At 39.1% G+C, this 22054-nt stretch overlaps 1 protein-coding gene across 4 annotated transcripts in view; it reads left to right on the top strand.

Moving 5' to 3' along the window:
* ABCB5 (ATP binding cassette subfamily B member 5) overlaps positions 1–3947 on the top strand; it is a 34025-nt gene extending 30078 nt beyond the window's left edge. For all 4 annotated transcript variants that reach the window (XM_041418260.1, XM_041418261.1, XM_041418259.1 and 1 more), the window contains 4 exons: positions 148–345; positions 1266–1472; positions 2432–2578; positions 3102–3947. In XM_041418260.1, the coding sequence (XP_041274194.1) occupies positions 148–345; positions 1266–1472; positions 2432–2578; positions 3102–3299 (750 nt within the window). In that variant the 3' untranslated portion in view covers positions 3300–3947. The remainder of the gene's footprint in view (positions 1–147; positions 346–1265; positions 1473–2431; positions 2579–3101) is intronic.
* Positions 3948–22054: the final 18107 nt, after the last annotated feature.

Genomic DNA, 22054 nt, shown 5'->3' with positions numbered 1-22054 from the left:
TTTAAAAGAATTTCAAAAGTACTTTTGAAAACACCTTCCCAAACTTCCTTGGATCTCTCACTTTAATAACCAAGTCTTAACAAGTGTTGTCATAGTTAAGGCTACTAAATGTTAATATGAGCATGTGAACTCTCTGCTGCTTTTCAGAGCCATTTTGAAGGTAACATTGAATTCAGAAACGTCCATTTTGTATATCCAACAAGGCCAGAAGTTCAGGTTCTGCAAGGACTCAATGTGAAAGTTAAAAAAGGACAGACTCTGGCATTAGTAGGAAGCAGCGGCTGTGGCAAAAGTACATCCATTCAGCTCTTGGAGAGATTTTATGACCCTGTGGAAGGACAAGTGGTAAGAATAGACTTCTGTGACTATTAATAGTAATTAGATCTACAGAACTCTTTGTCTTCCAAGGTTTCAGAGGCTTTTGACAAGCCTGGCAGTCCCTCTGTTGAGATGCCTTTTTTTAGAGGTGTGAGTTAGAGGCTGTGCCTCCAGTGGATCTGTATACAATCCCCCATACCCCTGTCACTGCCTGCCCTGTGCATTTGCCCATGTGTTTCAGCAGTGGCATCCATGCTGGCACAGTGTGCATCCTCAGATCACAGACCTTACCTGGGAAAGGAATGATCAGGTCTGACTGCATTTCCTCTCCAAGGCTCCTCACACCCTGGTCAGACAGGAGCATAACACTAATGTATCTTGCTTGTCAGTGTGTAAGTGTTCTTGCTGACGTGAACTAACACGTTAGGGACACAGATACATGCTTCAGATAACTCAAATGTAATCTCATATAGATCTTACTGTATCACCATCAGGCGGTCCCAGTGGGCTTTTTGATGCAGCCCTTGTTAATGGGTATAAAAAGTGGAAAGAAACCTCCTTTGGAGGTTGTAAGATTGAAAGGCCTGTGGCTGAGAATATTTATTGTTGTGTTCAGCTTCTTAAGGGGCAAGCTTTCCCCTGAGCTTCCTGATGCTTCCTGTGGTCAGTAGGGCTGGAAGGACCTTAAGAACCTGTTACCTGCATGTTGTTTCTGCTTGCTAGCAAATGGAAGCAAAACTACACAAAACTAAAAACCAATGCAGGAAAATATTTTGTATATTCTGCTGGTTCTTTTCCATTTAGCATGCAAAAAAATCTACTTGATTGCATCTGGTAAAATAACACATAAAGGGCTTCTCTTAGAATTCACGTTTCCTGTTTACCGCAGATATGTGTGGATGAGATCAGCAGCCAGCTTGGCATCATGTTTCTGTTGCTTTTTCTAGCTAGCAGATGGATTTGATACCAAATCTCTGCATTTACAATGGCTGAGGTCCAGGTTGGGCCTGGTGTCACAGGAGCCCGTTTTGTTTGACTGCAGCATTGCTGAAAATATCCAATATGGAGACAACAGTAGGGTGGTTAGTCAGGAGGAAATTGAAGAAGCGGCGAAAGCAGCAAATATTCATGCCTTCATTGAAAAACTGCCAGAGGTAAGAGACAATCATGTTCTCTTCACAGTGAGCTCATATTTTTGGAATGATATAGAGATATCTAGGTGGTGCTCACTTTTGTTTCCCCTAATATAATAGTCTTTGTGTTTTAAATTGAGTGTGTTTCAAGCTTAAAATCCTTTTTAGTTTGTTCAAAAAAAAAGCCAATGTTTTCATTATTACAATGGTAGACAACCCAGAATATTTTGGGGATGAAGGGGAGGTGGGGAGAGGGAAATGAGAGGATGGTGTATGTATAAGTGCTCATAATAGTTTTTTTATATCTTTTTCCTTTGACAGTAGAAATTCTTCAAGTTACTCTGATAAATACATTTTTCTAAAAAAAAATAGTAAAAGAAAGCAGTCTATTTCTAATTGAATGGATATGCACAGGGAGTGTTTCTTAATACACAAAGGAGCAGTAAATCAAAAGTGACTGGCATGGCATTTGACCTTCATGCCTGACAAAAATTTGGTTCTAACAAGAAAAAATGCTTTGATAACTTGTTTTCACTGTAGTTCTGGGTACCTAAAACTCACGCAATAATGCTGAGAAATATTTTGTTTTCATTACTACTAATAATGTTTGAGATTCTTAATTCACAAGCAATGTAACTTCAAATTCTTGGTGTATATATCAGTAAGAATTAAATTCTTAGTTAATCTTATGGTCATAGACTCTTTGGATACCTCACTGTTGGTACCATTCAAGATCTATTCCAGCCTTTGAGGGAGTAAATTTTCAGACTGGGTATGAATATGTGTGGCTGAATATATAACTGCTTGTTAGAGATGGATACATAACTCTCTTGTTAGGGATGTTTATAAAGCCTTAGCTTTCTTAAAACCACTTGCACTATTCTTTCTTTCAAGATTAAATTTACAGCCAAATTTTACTTTTCCAACCTTCCTTCTCTAATAGTATTCACTGGTGATCTTCTTTATTTTTTAACATCCAGAAATATAATACACGGGTGGGTGAGAAAGGGACACAACTTTCTGGAGGTCAAAAACAAAGAATAGCAATTGCCCGTGCTCTGGTTCGTAATCCTGCTGTTCTGCTTCTGGATGAAGCTACCTCTGCTCTTGACACGGAAAGTGAAAAGGTGAATAATGATTATGATGTGAAATACTTATGCCTATGTACATGGCTAGTTGCTTTCTGTAGAATAAATTAAAGCAAACATGCTACAAATGCTCAACTGTGAAACAAGTTAGGTGTATGACAGTAGCTTTTCCACCTGATAAGTTTGAATTGAACTATACTAGAAATATGTTTATATTTACTGAATAAAAAGTAGAAAAAACCTGAAACTTTAAGTATAAAATTCCACATTAATCTGATACTCCTTAATTGTCTTCCTATCAAATGTATTTGATGGTAAATACTGAACTTGTGTTCTGACCCAAGCTGGAAGCCCAAGAACCCACTTCTCCATGTCTCACATTTGTTTGATCAGGCTCACTGACGTCAGTGGGAAATCCTCTTGAGTAAAGGTGTCCTGTGTACACTGACGTGTATATCTGTGGGGCATGTATTCAGGTGATGAGTGAGAAATCAAAGGTAGTTCCTAGGACAAGGGAAGACTTTTCAGGTGCTAACAGTGTTGTCGTGTTCTCTGTGGACAGATTGTCCAGAAAGCTCTGGATAACGCCCGGCAAGGTCGGACGTGCATCGTCATCGCTCATCGTCTGTCCACCGTGCAGACAGCTGACATCATCGTGGTGATCCAGAATGGCAGGGTGGTCGAGCAGGGCACCCACAGCCAGCTGCTGGCCAAGGAAGGACACTACTATGCCCTTGTAAATGCACAAGTCTCTAATTAGCACTACTTGCCCAGTTGTTGGGGTTTTTTTATTTTGTTTTGGTTTTTTTTATGGGAAGACATTAAAATCTCTGCAGGGGATTACTGTGGCTGTGTTTGTGCTGACCAAGCAGGAGCTGTGTTGCAGCCTGGCTGCTGTATCCAGTGTAGCCCTTGGCCCACACATCCGTGGGGATGAGCAGTGCATGCCCAGTGCTGGGTCACAGAAGGTGCACAGAGGAGTCCTGGGGACTGAATGTTGAGCAGTTTGGTGTGTCACATGCTCTGGAGGGTGTCAAACCCACAGCTCAGGTGGGTACCCTGCTCTCCCTGTCCCCCCAAACCCTGGCCCACAGCAGCTGCCACACCAAGGTGGTAACAGAGCATGACAGCAGTTAAGCATCATGGACAAACAAGAAGCTTGTGATTGCTGTTCGGGTTTCTTCACCAGCCAGATGGAGTCATAAAGTCTTCTTTTGTTAAAGATGATTATCAATTCTTATTCAAAACTGAGATTCCCAAAAAAAAAGAAGAGAATGATGTTGATGTATGTGTTTGGTTGTTTTCCCTACTTTATGCCACATTTCTGATATTACTGTGCTTCACACATTTCTTGGATATTCAATACTCTAATTCAGACAGTAATTATAACAGTTACAACCTCTCCATATTAAAATAAACTGCATAAAAGATATCATTGTTTTGTTTAGTATTTTTTCAAATGCTGACCTAACATAGTTTAGTCATTCTTTGTATCCATCCAGATAATTGCAAAGGTCTTGTGGGGAGCTAGGATGGCATCTATTGGAGTGGATTCCTGTCAGCCATGTAATCAGCTTTTCTTTAAAATAAAAAAAAGGGAAATTGTTTTCAGTATAAGTTCCTTTCTTTTTAATAGGCATAGTACTTAGGGTGATGGTTTAGTAGTGGACGTGATAGTGTTAACATTTGGACTTGATAATTTAAAATGTCTTTGCCATTCTAAATGAGTTTATTATTCTATGAATAATTTCAAAGATTTTTTTTTTGAGCGCTGGCAAAACTTGTTTATATGTGTGCTTTAATAATTTTTTATTCCTCTGATGTATTACTCAGGGTGTTGCAATACATCCTTTAACTGTTGAAGAATATGTACTGTGTAGTCAGAGTGACTCAGCAGCTGGGGTTTTTTGGCTAAACCCAATTGCAGCATTTCAATTTTCCAAGGCTTTGCACGTGGCTTTGGGTTAGGATTTATAGCCTGGAGCAACCTGCAATACTTTATAATTTCCAGATTGTAGCAGACAAACTTACAGTAATTACCATCTCCTTTGCTCATTTCAATTATTTTACGGTATCAGGATCTGCAAGGGGAATAAAACACACAAAAAAAAATCTGATCTCAGATTTGCCAAAATAAATACAGTTGCTCTCTCTCACAGTTTTTCTCAGAGACTGTTTCAAGAGGAAATTTTCCTCATTCAGGCATCCTTCTTGTGTGATTAATTTTCTTGTGTTAGGCACATACTATGGAACTGCTGCCCTTATTACATTCCCAAATATCTAACGTGGGCTTCAATTAATTCCCTTTTCCTTGTTTTGTTTCTGCAGTGGAGTTAAAAACAAGCACTAGATTTTGATTCTCAGTTTTGAAAATAAAAAAGGGAAGTTACCACTACTTTTTTTAGCAGTAGGTAATTTTTTGCCCAATTCCCTTTCCCATTACAAGCCTCCATTTTTTGAAGCTTTCCAGTAATGGAGGTTGGAAACAGCTCCACATTCTGAGGATCTTACCAGGCCTCAGCCTCTGTACAGCCAGCCTGATCCTCAGGGATCTGAGGATGCTGCATCCATGGCCCAGGGGCCGAGGAGGTATAGACTGCTTTGATAGTTCTTTTGTTCTGCCTCGGGGCCACCATGAGCAGGGAACACCCCTGGTGCCATGAAAGGTGCCCTCTCCCTGGTGCGGGACCAGTGCAGACACCCAGGCCCTCGACACTGCTGTGCCTGCCCTCTAGCACACAGATTGAGCTGGGTGACTTTACTGACTCCATGAGATATAAAGAGAGAAATATGTTCAGCTTGTAGGCACTAGTAGTAAACTCTATGCTCTGATAGTTGATTTCAGACCATCCAAGTCACCTTCCTGGCTGGGTATGCCCACAGAGCTTGCGAACCCGCTATGCTGTGATTAAGAGCAGACCTAAATTAAGAGAGAAACGTATGTCAAAAGCACTTATTTCAGCACCAAGCCCTGTATGATATAGAGGTCAAAATAATCGACCCTGACAGAGGATTTGTTGGCTCCACTAAGTAAACACTCAATTTTTCCTTCTGAATGCCTTTTCTGAAGTCTTCACTCTCTTTTCTGGGAAGTCATATCTTAATAATTCCATAGAAGACTTAGCTGATGTTAAGCAAGTTTCTGAGCTAAGTGCTTCTCTTCTAGTCATGAATGAGGCCTTTGGTGTTCCTTGACAAGCACAGGCCAATAGTTTCCCTTCACCCCTATCCTTGTGTCAGTCATTTTAGGGGTGAAGTCCCCAGTGACACCAGCAGTGACTCACCATATTACGAGCACGTTTGGAGAACACCAGCACTTGTGCAAGGTTAGGGGAGACTTTGACAGCTGGAATATAAAGCAGCACAGAACAAACATTTCAGAAAAAAAAATGTCGTTATAAACATGTCCTGGTTCTGGCCAGGATAAGGTTAGTTTTTGCAGTAGCAAGGAGGGGGAATGGCCAGGACCTAATGGTTATTCTATACCACCTCAGCATCATTGCTGGGTGTGGGGCAAACAGAATTTCTTCTGGGTAAAAGGGGTTCTTTTTGGTCAAGTAAGTGTGGTTTTGTTATAGCAATGCTCCACCTCGGCTCATCTGCTGCCTGCAACCATGGACACTCTGCCCAGGGAGAAACAGCTTACCTAAGGGAGACCAACAAGAAAACTGGAGAGGGATTTTATACTAGGACATGCAGTGGTAGGCCAAGGGGTGATGGATTTAAACTGAGAGATAGATTAAGAGCAGATATTAGGAAGTAATTCTTTAGTATGGGGGTAGTAAAGCATTGACATGGGCTGCCCAGAGGAGAGTGGGTGCCCCAGCCCCTGGAAGTGTTCAAGGCCAAGGTGGATGTGGCTGGGAACAAAGTGGTCTGTGGAAGGTGTTCCTGCCCATGGTGGGGAGGCTGGGACTGGATGATCTTCCCTGTCCCTTCCAATCCAAACCAACCTGTGATTCCATGGAGAGCAGAAAAATTCACAGAGTTTGTCTGGAGATGTGGTTGTGTCTTGCTGAAGCATGAAATACAGTGGCAGCTTTTCCAAGGTATTTCAAAACTCTTCTGTTTCTTAATAGATTTGGATAATATTAGAGGAATGTGATCTGGCAATCACTAGAACTATATCCAAACTGCAAATAAACTGGACAAAACAATGGATAAAAGCCTGTACTTTAGCTCTTTCCGTGTGTCCCTGCATGTAGACAAACCAGACTTCTGTAAAACACATCTTATCCATGTCTGAGACATTAAAATGTTTCTAAGATCATCAACATAGTAAAGAAGAGAAACAGCTGGGCAACTAGTTCACAAACAGCTTCTGTGTAGTTTTTTCTTAGAAAATGCACTTCAATTACTTATTTGGTTTAGTCCTGATCCTTAGGTACTTGTAAATGACTGGTAGTTTTAGATGCAAAGGTAGAATAATCCAGTTGTCTTGTTATCACCTTCCAGCTGCCCTATATATTAAGCTTCACCACACACTTCCCATCGCCCTGACATTTTCCAGGGTTATGGCTCTCCCTAACTGTTCTCTTCCAGTTGCCTGGAGTGCTTTTCCTCCTCAAGCTCCTTGCCTGGTACACACAATACATGCTGCACCATGTGAACTGGTGCAAAACACAGACAGAGATGAGAGGGGAAGTGACAAAAACAATAGCAAAGCTAAAGGATGACTTTCTAAAATTAACAAAAATTTCTCAGCAGAAAACTGGTCACTGCCTTCAGTAAATTAACCACTTACACTGGATTGCTTTCATCTGCCTCTGTTCTGTGCTTTGTTATCCAGAGTGCAGGCAGCTCCTATCTATCTGAAACCCTAGCAATTAGCTCATTTTAGCATTTTACTTCCTACCTGGTTCATCAGCAGTTGAGTTCAGAAACTATTTTCTGAAGCACATCTTTCCATTTGGAAATAATATATTTTTTGCCCTTAGGGAAGTTCACACATCTGCTGGAGTTATCCCCAGTCTGCTCAGTGACATCAGCATCACAAGCTCCAAAGCAAACTTGCTGAGCCTTCCTGTAATTCTCCTGAAGATGCCAGTCTTTACTGAATGCTTTCACAGAAAGATGTTTTAAAGTCATGTTTGCTCAGCAAATAGATTTTGTGGACTTGTTTAAATTGACCAATATACTTTTCATTGCACTGTTCCTTCCATAGGAGTAACATTCTCATTTATTTCTAATCCTTATGAACAGAATGTGTTTTTACTGCTCTCTCTCTCCTGTGTTATCAAAGCAAAACCACCTTGCAGTCAATCATCACTGGGATAGTCCCTTTTGTTATGGTCCTTAAAGTCTGAAAGAATGACCATATGAATATGGCTATATTTGTGGAAATAATTGTTCAAATTCACCCCAAGGGAAAAAGGATATCCTCGGTATTTGATCCACTGTGAGCAGCATTCATGGAGAATGCACATGTTATTCTACCAAGAGGGTAGCAAGGGGGAAGAGACACGGCTGTGGGGCACTTACCACTTAACTGCAGATGTTTGGGTCAATGCAGATGTTTAATCAATCAGATTGCCTTTAAAGTCCTCTAGGACATGACTCTTCTGTTTCCACATGTCTGCCTGAATAGGTGGTGAACTGCACCAGGGAAGTGCCTATTCTTACCATAAATTGAAGAGTATCAGTTTTTAGTCAGAGTGTGCATTTACATTTCCAGGTGGAGAGAGTTCAACTCCAAATGTTTTATCTTTCTTAAAGAGATGACTAGGTTAGTTTAGCAGTCCTGCAAATAATCCTTGGAGATCCTTACCTGGGATCCAAATAGGCACTAGGGAGCCCAGTCTTACAGCCAAGTGCTGCAAGCAAGAGTGCAGTAAACAAAGCCAAGTTTTCTTCATCTAGATATTAGCTGTGCAAGAAGCTTTGGACTGAAGGAAGAACATTCAGGAACCAGGAAATATTTATCCAAATTGTGCAAAAATGGAAAGGAAACATAGAGGTTGCAGAAGAACCCAAACCAGCTTTTAACCATGACTGGATTAGGAGAAGCTGCATTTTTTTCACTCTTGGAAAAATGGCACGTGGAAAATTTTAAACAAGGAGTTAAAATTTTCAGGAATCAAAATAGTTGATGTCTCCATCATCTACATATAATGCCTTTTATGAAATCACACTAAAAATGATTACAAGTAGAGTTCCCATTTTCACATCTGTTACTCATATGCGCATATCCCTGACAGTGCAGTGTGTGTGTTTCTTCAAACTCAACCAAAAAACTATCACTTTATACAGCACTACTAGGTTTGGTTATAAACCCACTATATGTGTTTACTACAAATGAAGTGTATGCCAGCAATAGTGAATATGGAAACAAAATTATAATGGGTGACTTTTATTATTCTAGAGCAGTATGAAAAGATATCTGTAATTTGGTTTACTTTTCAGTATTCAGTAATGTAGTTTTAGTTAGAATAAATAGGATTCCCAATACAAACTTACACTATTTTCTTCAATTTCCTATATCGCACATACTTTGATATATGGGACAACTTTTCCCATGAATTGATGCCAATTATTTTGGGACTCTTTCAGTGTCATGTTTTAATGTTTTTTTCTCTTTTTCTCTCTCTCCATCTTTCTTTCTTTCTTTCTTTCTTTCTTTTTTCTTTTTTTTTTTTTAAGGGTATATCTTAGGGCCTCACTGCAATTATTTACACTCACAAATTTAGATGCACACAGTGATAGTGTATTTTGATTTTGAACAAATTTGTCTGCATCCACCACCATCATTTAATCTTTGGATCTGTCACTTAATAATTGTTTTTAACAAATAAACAGTTATGAATACGCTTTTTCTAACAGAAAAATGTCTAATCTGGCCCATTTATAGAAAAGAGGAAAGATAAAGTTTTTCAAATATATATGACAGCATACTTAAATGGTTATATAGTTCTATATATATAAAATATATATTACTCTATAGTTATATACATTGTAGATTGATTTATGATAAGAAGTTTGAAAGTAATCCAAGAAAAAATTCAAATTAATCATGGGAAAATTCCATTTGCTCTCAGCATTTTAGTTCAATTTTGCAGAGTCAAAACTATCTTTTTCTCCTGCGAATCTCTCTCATCAAGCTTTGATGATGCAATTTCTCTTTTCAGCTTAGTCAGACTCTTAAGCTCTCCCTTGACTCACTTGACTCACTTGCCCGCATGATGCCAGTGACTCACACGTATTTATTCAATTTTTCAGTAGATGAACCATTGTTAGTTTTATGTCTAGGCCTTTTAGCTGTGCCTCCTGAAAAAGCAATTAAACTCCTTGCGCTTGAAAAGCCCAGACAGCTCAGGCTATGAAAGCAGCAGAGGGTCTGTCCAGCTGCCCCCAGCTTTCATGAGAGACAATATTATGAAAAATCTACACAACTTAAAACAGCTTCTCTGAAAATATTTACAGCAAAATTAAACCTTTCCCCGTCTCTCTGCTTTGCCAGAGGCTTCCTTTCTTTCAGAAAGCATAGTTTTCCTGTGAAGGCTTCATATTTTATTCTTCCCCCATCCATCCTACAGTTGTGCATCATTCTTGAACAACTGGGGAACAGAAATGCCCTGCTGCTGTTCAGGACCCCACTCAATGTTAGAAAATGCTCAGCACAGAAGGAGCACAAAGTGCCACCATGGACAGCCCCCTCACACTGTGTCCTTAAAAACTATGTCAAGCCAATGGCAGCATAGTTTATCCCACCCTAGTCATCATTACACGGTGCTGCCAAGCACCAGTGAAGAAATGTGTTGTGTAGTGACATTTTAAATGCATTTAATTAAAGTTCGACTTTTGCTGTGACTTCTTTTGCTTGATTTCATCTTTATGGGGAGCATAGTTCACATAAAACCACACTTTATCCTCTTTCATGTTAAGTACACTCAATCATAATGCCACTAGGAGTGGCATATTTGCATAAACATCCACAGGTGTTTATAATAGACTTGTGCTAATACTAGCCATATTTTGTCTGAATCTCAGGGTTTTAATAAAAAACACAAAAGTACAAGAAGAGACATTGATTTTTTTTTTAATGTTTCATATAAAATATTGTGGTTTTTGATTACAAGTGATTTGCAAGTAGCAGAACATTGCTAAAAATTACCTACTGCATTACATACATAGGCATTTGGGGTTTTTTTAATACCAGTAGCTCTATTAGTTTTCCCCAAGATCTGATGGAATTTCCTTCATCTCCATTATTTCTTCTCAGATTGTCCCAGGTTTTAGTCAATGCTTCAGTAGCAAAAGCTGCCACACAGAAAGTAACTAAGGTATCCTGGTAGCTCCATCCTTCACTAAGACTAGCATGGCCCCATTTAGTGAGACATTACTTGAAATAATATTTCTCTGGAAACAGAGGCACACAAAAAGTGACTTGCTGTGTTTTATCTACTGTGCAGGGAGATAAAGATGTCCTGATCAATGGTTAGAACTGGAAATGTCTGGGAACTTCCAGTACTGGGATGCAGTTACTGCATGTAAACCTAGTCTGATGGCAAGTCAGAGTCAGATGGGACTTTACTATAATTGTTAGCATATTTATTATTTGGACAATAGCCTCTAAAATGTACCGGCCTTGTTCTGATGAGGTAAGGAAAATCCTATCCCAAATGAGGTCAATCTAACAAAAAATAAAACAGAAAAAAAACCCCAAACCTTAAATACTTGAAGTACGTGCATAGGTAAATACACACAAACAGAAGTGTCTTCAAATCTTTCTCAGGACTCTGCACTATTTTAACCTTTCAAAAAACTTGGCAGCCATTCAAGGTTGAATTGAATGATAGTCATATGTGGGTGTTTTCTGGAAATATTTCGTGAGGTTTCAGGCATAAATTATGTTCTACAAGGACATTACCCATCCATCTTCCCCATGGCCTTCCTTCTTTCAGCTCATCATATTCTCTTGTCCTATCTTGCTTCAGAATAAATGGCAAGCATGTCAAGAGAGGGGGAGGAATTTCCCCAAGTTGTTTGTGAAATGACTGGCACCATCCAGCTTCAGTCCTGTCGGAATACTTTCAAGCGCAAGAAACACGGTAATAACCCTCAGTGTGCCTCTTCTGGTGCTCGCCACACAAAAACTGCTTTTGTCATGATGAGGGTCTCTGTGCCACCCTGAACCTGCTCAGCACAGCCACCACCTGCATTGTCCCAGGAAAGCCTTGCAGTGCTGCTCCTTCCCCACCTTTCTCCCATGGGAGACGTGCTGGGGTCCAGGGCTGCAGGCAATGCCCTCTGTGGCCCTTCTGAGCAAGCCTTGCTCCCTGGGTCTGGAGGAGGAAAGTTGTCATCTATGTTTTCATCCTGATTTAATTTGATTTTCTGATTTTAATACTTTTATTATTAAAAAACCAACACGCATTTTCTTCTTTTTGATGAAGTGCCACCTTTCCTCCTTACTTAACACAGGTCCAAGAACTCTCAGGGCCTTTTAATGCTTCAGCAGATTGTCAAATATTTTTAAGTTGTCATAAGAAAATGGTTTTAGCCAAAATAGGTCTTGAGCTACATTTTCATGAGAAATTCTCTGGATCCTCAATGCAGGATATATCTGAGATTCCTGAAGAAGAGCAGCATTAACAGAGCAAGGTGATGATACTCAGTCTTCATGTCCAGCTTTTGTTATTGGGATGAGAAAATTTTCAAGGCAGCTTAAGCTTAAGGAATTCTGGCTTCTGACGTAAGTTTAGTAGCTCACATGTTCCAAGAATTAAATTCCAATAGTTTACCAGAAAGATTTTTTTTTAACTTGGACAGAGAAAAGGTGAATTGGATAAAATACCCCTGACTTAAACTCTCATCTGGTTTTTTTTCCTTTTTTATCTTTAAGTATATATCTTGTGATATGACTGGGGGAGGAAAGAAAAGGAAAACAAACAAAAAATTCAGGAGAACAAAACCTCTCACCCATTGGGCATTTTTGTGTAATTTACAAGGCAATTTCCTCAGGTCAGAGTCTCATCTTTGGGGATTTTCAACTTCCCCACTCTCGAGGAGAGCAGGGGCTATTGCACATGAGCACACACTGACCTCCCACAGAGAAGTGAACTGTCAGATAAGAGATTGCTTTCCTTCCCTCCAAGCTCCCAGGAAGGTATGCAGTGCACAGAGCAGTGTTTGTGTTACTGCTGAAGGGAAGGATTTCAGCCAAAAGAAATTGCCAGCCCCGGCTTTTTAATGAACCATGTGCTGACAGGCCTGGTTGTGAACTGTTACAGATGTGCACTGGACAGTCTAATGAGACACAGGAAATTCAGGAGGCCAAAAAATCTCTCAATTTTCTGCTGTGGTGGTGGTATCAAAACTGCCTGTTCTACCTGGCATTGCCAAGCAAGGGGTGCGCCAGCTGTCCTTAATCAAAACATTTCCATTTGGGGTAAAGGCACCGATGTGTGTTGATTGCCATAAGGGGGAATAAAAGAAAGGCTGAGTCACTAGTCAAGAATGAGAGCACAGGCAGAACAGGATCCTGCAGTGGCACATTAATTATAGTAACATTTTCTGTGATTCCCCTGCTACGTAACCACAGATGCAGGAGCATGAGTGGCTGCTGAAGTGGAAAAGGAATTGGCCAGGATGAATGATGTGGCAAGTAAGGGAAAACAAACCCCTGGTGATAGAACAAAAACCCCTGAAAAATTCTCCTTCCTGCATAGTGGAGTCTCCCGCTGATGTGTCCAGTGTGGAAGAGGCACCTTTTCCCAGTGCTTTAGCAGAGTGCTCTGGTATTTCTCTTAGAGCATGAGTCACACCCAGGGGTTGCCAAAAATACATGCCAAGTCCTGCTCTCGGTTACGTGTGCCCACAACAGCTCAGCACATGAGCAGATAGTATCAGCATCAACTGAGCCATCAGAGCAGCTGTGGGCTGCCCTGTGCAGCTCTGCAGCTCCTCCATTTCACCTCTGTTCTCGCTCTGAAGTCTGATTAGCAAAGGATTGCAGATGGTATTGCTAATTGTCTGGCCTGCAAATTTAATCAGATCAGTGAAAGAAGTCTGCTTTTACTGTTATTTGACAGATAAAACTTATTTATAACTATCTAACTGATGAAGAACTAGCCAGCAGATGCCCCAGCTCTTTGTCATATGGACAGGCTTAGATGCAAAAAAAAAAAAAAAAAAAAAAAAAAAAAAAAAAAAAAAAAAAAAAAAAAAAAAAAAAAAGCATAGACAAGAGCCCATGAAACAAAACAGGACACATACACAGATCTTTCCCAGCAGAGCTAGAATTTGCCAAAACTGTAAAGCTACATAAGATATGTAACACTGACATCTGTTGGCACACAAACTGTGTACTGATCTCTTCTTGTTTATTCTGCGGCAATATTTTTAGCTGCATTAACAGTGCTGTAAGTGCCACCCTGTTGCAGTAGCACGCTGCCACTCCAGGGCACAGCCCCACAAACTGGCAGAGCTGCCCTGTAAAGAGCCTGTGGGATAACTTGCTAGTAGGACACTGAAAAATTCAGTCTAGACTGTGAATGGCCTATTCCCCTTGCACAATATGAACTGCAGAGTCCATGTTTCTGCAATCCCCACTCACAGTGGGCCCCCTCTATTTAGCATTTTTTAAAAAGACATTTCTACTTGTGTAAACATTCATTTGTAGCAGCAACATGGTCTTGTAACATGCTGTATTCTAGGGAAAGACTTCAAGAACCTCTTCTTTCTTGGAAACCCAGTGCTTCTCCAAGGGCCAGGAAGTTAGAAACAAGACTGCTAGGAAAACTATTTCCTCTAGATGTAAAATCCTTAAGGCTGTGTGTAAGTCCAGCCACAGGGTACTGCAGTGTTTTCCAACTTTCTGATTTTCCACCCCAAGAGGCAATTATTAGCTTGTGAATTTTGAAAGTCCTGGGTCGGGGTGTTTAGATCACTTGACCTGCCATGCTCATATGTTCAAAAAGCAATTTTTTTTCAAAAGCAATGCAGTAGTAACTTGCCTGAGGAAGAGTCTCAGGGAATTTTGCAGTCAGATCCTGTGCTACATCTGTTTTTCAATAAGCCTGTTCACTGAGAGGACAAGTGAGATTTAGTCAAGGTAATAATAATAATTAGCACATGGGCAGTAGAGAATTTATCTGCTGCTCCTTGCCTGGCTGTGGACAATAGGCAGGTGGTTTTGTTTCTTGCTTATCATTGTAGCTGCAACTTTTCTCATTTAGGGTGGCATGCTTTGAGTGTTTAGAGGTTTGCTTCTGACTGAAGCTGCCTGATTACTGAGATGCCAAAATAACGGTTTTAGCTGAGTATGTGGTTTAACAGATATTAACTCCTGGTTATAGTTCCACTTTTTTCCCATAATTATTTCTCAGCTGTGTAGTTCAATGCAAGAAGATGAACTGAGTTCCTGGAATGAAGTGTGCTTTAGTATTTCAGGAGTATTAGGTCAGTTTAAATCTCCTATTCTGCTAGGTTTTTTGGGGTTTTTTAAGACATCTTTCAATGGCATTATTTTCTGATTACCTCATTCACAAGGAATTTACCTACTACCGTGTGGGTCTAAAAAGATACTGGGAAAACTTAAAGGATTATATACTTTAACCAAGAAACATTGGTTTGCTTTCCTTCTGTCAGCAGAGAAACCTGTGAAAAAAGAAGAGATCCTATAAAGCTGATTTACCATTTTATGTGTTTCTGGTAATAAAGTGTTGTCAAGTTTTATTGTATGAATGAGTTTTAGGTTTCTCACCTCCAAGCCAGCTGTCTGTAAAGAAACCTAAGCTAAGTTGCACATCATGAGCTCCATGAAATCTTCTGTATCAAAAGCAGAGGAGTCAAGCACAGTGAGGAGCCTGGATTTCTATTGCTGTTTTCTCAGGAGAAGCAACAACTGATGCATTTACTGCTAATGACTAATAAAATGGAGCACAAGCAGAGACAAATGCTGCCTTTAGAAGAATAGAGTAGTTTTCCTACATAGCAATGCAAAAAACCCTTACTGAGCAGTCAGGGCTGTCATGGCATCAGAGCTGTCCTGAGTGAAAAGTTTCATGCATGCAGGACATCATAATACCCCCTGGGTGACAAGTTTTTTCCTCTTTCCATGAGTAATCACCCTGCTAGGTGACAGGATGATTACTTAGGTGACAACTCACTAAGGAGTCCCTGGAGCCAGAGCCAAAGAAAGGCAAGGGAGAGCAAATTCAGTTTTTCACAAAACTTCATTCACTTCTTTTTTTCCTTATTAACATTTAAATATTGCTTTTATCTGTGTGCTTTCTACAAATCTCATAACTGGTAATATTTGTGAATCCAGACATGTGACTGATCCTGACTATAAACTGAGTCAGTGTTTTAGGAGCTACAATGGCACACACAGATTAGATGATCCACCATTACAAAGCAAAGGGAAGAAGCCAGAGTCAGCAGGGTATCTTGTTAATGACTGATATTTCTTTATAAAATGTTCATTAAATTGCAATACTTGCTTCATCAATTATGCAGATAAGCTTGGCTTTTAAAAATTTCTACAGCAAAACCAGCAAAATCTGGAAGCAAAGGCAATTTGCTGGAGTTCAGAGAAACCCTTCTTTTTTACTCCTTGGCTTCTTTCTTACACGCATGTCTTTCCTTGATAAAGCTTTCCAGCACAGCATTGCATGGGGAGCCATCAAGCAAAGCATTCATCACCAACATGAGCATTAGGGGGACAAGCCAGTGAAATGAATATTAAAGAAATCTTAACATGGAAACAAGTGTGAGGAGAAAAAAACCCACAGAATTAAAGGGTAGTCCAACAACTTCTCTACTTTGCTCCAAATTTAACTTGGTGGCTTTTTCTGGGGTGTCAAAACTACTATTCACAGAATGGCAGAAATTTCTGAGTTGGAAGGGACCCACAAGGACAATTGAGTTTTAAGTGAATGGCTCATACAGGATCAAATCCATGACCTCACCATTACTAGTCAGAGCCTGGGTATGGAAAGAACTCCTAATCTTTAGTTTTGTCCCTAAAATGAAATCCTGACAGGTATTGATATGTGTGATGAATTTGGAGAGCTGGAATGGACTCTGAGTGCTTGAAGATGAACATTGCTGCAAGGAGAGACGGACATGCAACTTTTCACATTTTTTTAATTCCTTTGTTTTTTCCAATACGTTCTGCAAAGAATGTTGTTTTGTAGGGCTGAAATACAGGGTCCCTCGCTAGCCATGCTTACCCATGTGTCTTGCTGAGATGAAGGAAAATTGTAGGAGAAATGTCTTAAATAACAGATCTTCTCCAAAATGTATCATATCTCTCCTTTGTCCAAGTACAGCAACTTTCCCAATTCTGGAAAAAAAGGGCTTGTCATTTAAAAATAATTGTATTGTTTCAGAAAACATCTTCCTGCTCCAGGCTCCAAGCTGTCTTCAGGCGTGTTCCTTCCATCGTTTCAAATTAAAAATGTTAAAATATGAAGCTTATTTTTATGGTGTATGGTCATGACCTTTTTATTCATTTTTGTCAGCATGGGAATGTTTATTTCCATCAGAATTTTCTTGTAAATTCACTAACCCAGAAAAAAAAAAAAAAAAAAAGAAAAAAAAAAAAAAAAAAGAAAAAAAAGTTTCTGCATAAAATTGAGAAGACATCCCACTGAACTTACATTTTACCTAACTATTGATTATACGCTCAATAGGTTCAAATGCCTCACCAAGGAACACAGATGAGATACTAAAAAGAAAACCCTTTCAATACATCAATTGGAGAGTCAGCAGACTTGCTCTAAGGATCAAGAGTATTCGTCTTGGGTAAGGGACAAGAAAGATCTGTGTGGAATCTGTTCAGAAAAGAAATAAAATTTTCTGGTATTTCAAAGGAAAAGTGAAAAAAGACAACAATGCTCATTAGGCAAAAGCAAGCCTGTAAGCACAGCATGAAAAAATATATCACAGCTCTTATTTCAAATTATACTCTAAAGTAATGGACTTAATTAATTCATGAAGAAAACACCATATACTGACCCAAATCTCTGTATTCTTTCTGGAGAAACAAGTGTATATATATCTTCAGACAGAAGAAAATATTAAATTTGTGGCACATACCTGGTGTACAAATATATATCATAAGCAATGATGCATTTAGTTCATTTAATATATTATTAAAAGTACATAAATATGTTGTAATATTTATTTAATTGCAAATACATAAAAGTGTGTAAGTAGGTTCATCATTTCAAATACAAAAAAAAAAATTAAGTAATTTACAGAATTTTTATAGAATCATTAATGTTGGAAAATACTTTTAAGATCATCAGGTCTAACTGTCAATCTAGTGCCACTGCCATGTTCACCATTAAACTATGTCCTCAAGTGCCATATCCATGCATTTTTTGAGCACTTCAGGATGGTGATTCCACCACTTAAAATAGAAACATTTTTCAGAAGAGTATTAATAACCACAGCTCTTTGTAAAATCAGATTGTGTTCTCTACAGCTCATGTGAATTGTGTCATTTATGATGTTATATTTATATATGTGTATTTATGAATTAGCAGTCCTAGAAGTGCTCTAATACCAGATAAAAGCACCAGCGAAATAATAATATCTGGTCTCAGCATCTGTTTTATATCCAAGAGTAGTGGTATGAATCACTAGCCTTAAACCGGAACTTCATAGGCTATAATATAATGAATTTAATGGAGTTACAGATTTCATTTTGTTGTGTCTTATGAATGCTGGTGGCAGTGGCCAGCTTTATTCTACATCAGTAAAAAGGGTTTTTTTCTGGATGTACAGGTCATACTCATCACTGGCCTAACACAGAAAATTTGCACAACAAATCCTTCTACATATTGGAAGATTCTCTTTATTTAACCTGGTGGTTTAAAACTCATTTTTTGTGTATGTGGGAAGGTTCAATTAAATTAAATTACTGGTCCAATTTGAATACAAATTGCACTTTCCTTTTATTTCTTACACATTTTTTCAGTAAAATAAATTTAGGATTGCCTAAACTATTCACATAAGCCTAGAATATGACTCAGTCATTTTAAATCAGTTTCTTCACATCCAAAAAAAAGTTGTGATGTCTGCTTTCTGCCAAGTAAAGCATGCGATGTACCTCTGCTGTACTCCGAATGTCCCAAACTGGCTGCCTCTGGGCAGAATCACAGATGTCATTTCCTTTCCGGAACAGAGATTATCCAAGCTGAGCCCACAAGCTCCCTGACAGTGGTCATTTCCATTTTCATGCTGTCTGACCCCTTTGTGATTCTGCTTTTCCCACATACATGACATCATCAGCTTCCTGGGAAGCTGAGACAAGGTAATAACTTTGTAGTTACCTAATGCCTACATTATGCAGTCGTGGTGGAGGCAATTATACACAGTGGCCTTGCTGCTTCTTTCATTTTCTCTCTCTGTGTCTTGAGAACTACTTAATATTTGGTTTAATTTTTTGCAGCATCCCCATCTGCTTGATTTGACATTATTCTAGCTTCATTTTTATGATCCTGACATCCAAAATACACTTACATTTGGTGATAAATATAGTTTTCCTTTTCCCCAGGTTCTTTGTTCACTTGTAGTCTTTTTTAGAGATGAGTATTTGGCCTAAGGCAGTTTAATTCTTGTTAGGTTTTCCTTCTTCTGAACAGAACGACCTTTCAAAGTCAGTCCCTGAGATCTGTAGCCCAACTGACTTCACTGGATATTCAATTCACCTGAATACAAATTCACAATAAACTTTCTCAGTTTGCATATTTATGATCCTGATAACAGGTGAACTAAATGGAGGAATGGTATAGGATGTTTGGAAAATGAATCCATCTTTCAGTTTTAAAAACTTATGCCATCTATTGCTAACTTTGTGCTGCCAATCATCCCAAAATTAATTCAAGAAAACTTTTTCAAGACTACAGTCTTTTCTGTCTTGGTATGGATCTGCAATACTTCAGTGGTGAAATTAATGGATTAAGTATCATCATATATTTTTAAAAGAATCTTCAACCACTTTTTAAACTCTGTCTTGCAGATCCCATCCCATGCTCATTTCCAGTAGAATTGGAAGTAAAGGTATGTACCACTTTTTATTACTCTTCAGTGCTTGTCATTTTTTTATACTGATATGCCAGTTCTTCACCCTTACACCTCTGACAGTTCTTTTCAGCTCACAGGTGTGTCAGCTGATGACAGCACCCGGCCTCCTAGCAGAGCTAGCATAAACACACTCCATTAAACAATGCTGTAGAGTATTGTTGTGGCTTTATTTGCTTCTAGAGGTAAAACACAGGGGTAAAGAAAATGCAGATCTGGAGGTGAAAAGGTTTCAAGAGGTTGATTGCAATGGATACTTCAGCCCTCAAATTTAAATTGTCAGAGGACAGCCTCAGGAGTTCATAGGGACCCTTAGCTACTGTCAGCAGCAAAGGTTCAGGGTGCCAAAAAAGCAATCTTTGTGAGTGGCCCCTTGTCCACCACATGCAAAGCCAGCAGCTTGGCTGGAGGACTTTGATTTAAATTGGGTTTTCTTGGCATAGATGGCACAACAGGCTGTATCTGCCAGAGGAGCTGGTCTTTCTCTATGTTTTTCTTATCAGTGCCTAAGACTTTCATAATATTTTGCATTACCTCTTTCAACATGTCTTTTGCTACGATTTTTTGCTTGTAAAATAAAAGGCAACAGTATTATTTCTCCCTTTATATACAGTCTGAATAAGTCCATTTTTCCAAGTTAATGTTTGCTTTGATATACTGAAGGCAGTGTGCCTGCAGCTACCACAACACAGTAAAGAAATAACCCAAGTTTAAAATAGACTAATGCAAAATAGTGTCCCAAGGCAAAGGGCAGGAAATTAGTTGCAGTTGAACTAATATTTCTCTTGAAATTATCTGTAGCTGCTATTTGCTACACAGCTTCTGCTCATCCCTGGGCAATTCCAGATGCCTCTGGAAAACCCTCTCAAACTTCATGCGGTGCTGCCTATATATGGTGTGATTCCTCGTGTTTGCAGCCCTCTGGTACAGAAAAAAATGTGTGTCTTTATATACAAGGGGTGTAGAAAGTGTCTATTGTATGAGATGAGTCATTCATAGTATTTCCCCTTTGAGTGAAGAATAAAGGAAGTGCATGACAAAACTGGGAACTTCCATTCAGGCTTGTAAACTCTTCTCTCCTGGATGTTTTAAATAGATAAACTGAGGGAAAATTACACAAAAAGACATGGATGGTCCAGTACAATGTAGGCTACTTTACAAGCTTGAAACAATTTTTGGAAATAGATATCATGTTCACATACATAAGTGAAGCTTGATTTGCTAGTTGATGCAAGATTATAGATGAAACAGTGATGTTTACAATGTAGCCAATGTAAAACTTGCTGTAATAAATACTATTTTTTGCTGTAATAGTAACTACTTTTTTAAGCTGATAAATATCTGAGAATTACCTTCTTGTTGTCTTTTTGTGATAATCACTTTTTCTCCACAGGAGATGAGTAATTCTTAAAGTAATCTATTTACAGTCTCTAACGTTTCAGCCTATAAAGCATTTTTAGTTTAAACTCAATCATTTTTACAATTAATGTGGGCATTATTTTACCTAGCTTTAGCCATCCATCCAGAATTTTCTTGTCTAACTATCTGCAGGCATATTTGAGCACCCACCTAAAGGAGACATTACTTAATGACTTGTTATTCTGATATCAGATTTCTCTATCATAAATATCAGTCTGATCGAGAGGTGAAAGGTCATAAAATAGAATCTCTTATTTTGATAGAGCAGGGAGTTTTCTGTAGATCATCCTGGATGAACATAACCTAAAAATCATTTTGTATTAGCTGTTTCTGAGAACTCATAGGCATGGTCAGACAGGCAGCCATCGTTTTTGGACAACTAATAAAACGGGTGTAAGACATGGCAGAAAAAACACAGTGTATGAACCAGCTGTAACCAGAAGAACAGGAGAACATGTTTATGTCAACCTAATGCATCTTCTGTTATGGCATGCAAATCTATTTCTTCCTTGGAAATATATTGAAACAAAGTTCAGTACTGAATAGGAGCTGGGGGTTTTGTCATGTGTGTAGTGGATTTTTTTGTGCTTGTCTATAAACCAGTTTATCTCTAATTTTTCTCTAAACTGAATGAAATTAAAACGGAGGGGTTTACATGAACACTGGGAATAGAGAAATTAAGATCAGCCTGGTAATAAAAACAAAGTCCAAAGCTACAGAGTGGCTGAGTGAACCTAAATGCAGTAGAAGTGTTGGAGGGATGTTGGAGGGAAAAAGAGAGCTACCCCCCTGCAAATCCGGTAAAACACAGGAGGGCAGGGGATGTTTGTATTAATTTAAACCACAAACTGATTTTCTGCAGCCACCTTGTGTCGAAAATGGAAAATGCAGCTCTCAAAATCTGTTTTTGAAAGCCCAGTGCCCTGCTTCTGCAAGGTGTTGCGCCCAAGGGACTTAAAGCTCATTAATGTTGCTGCTGTTGCCAAGAGATCTGCTCACACAAGGAATTTTTCCAGTGGGGAAAACATCCTGAATTAGGGTGGATTTTCACTGATACGCAGT

Source organism: Onychostruthus taczanowskii, unplaced genomic scaffold, assembly GCF_017590055.1.
Source record: "Onychostruthus taczanowskii isolate IOZ18803 unplaced genomic scaffold, ASM1759005v1 scaffold59, whole genome shotgun sequence".
NCBI classification, from domain to species: domain Eukaryota; kingdom Metazoa; phylum Chordata; class Aves; order Passeriformes; family Passeridae; genus Onychostruthus; species Onychostruthus taczanowskii.
This window is presented reverse-complemented; position numbering and strand designations above follow the sequence as displayed.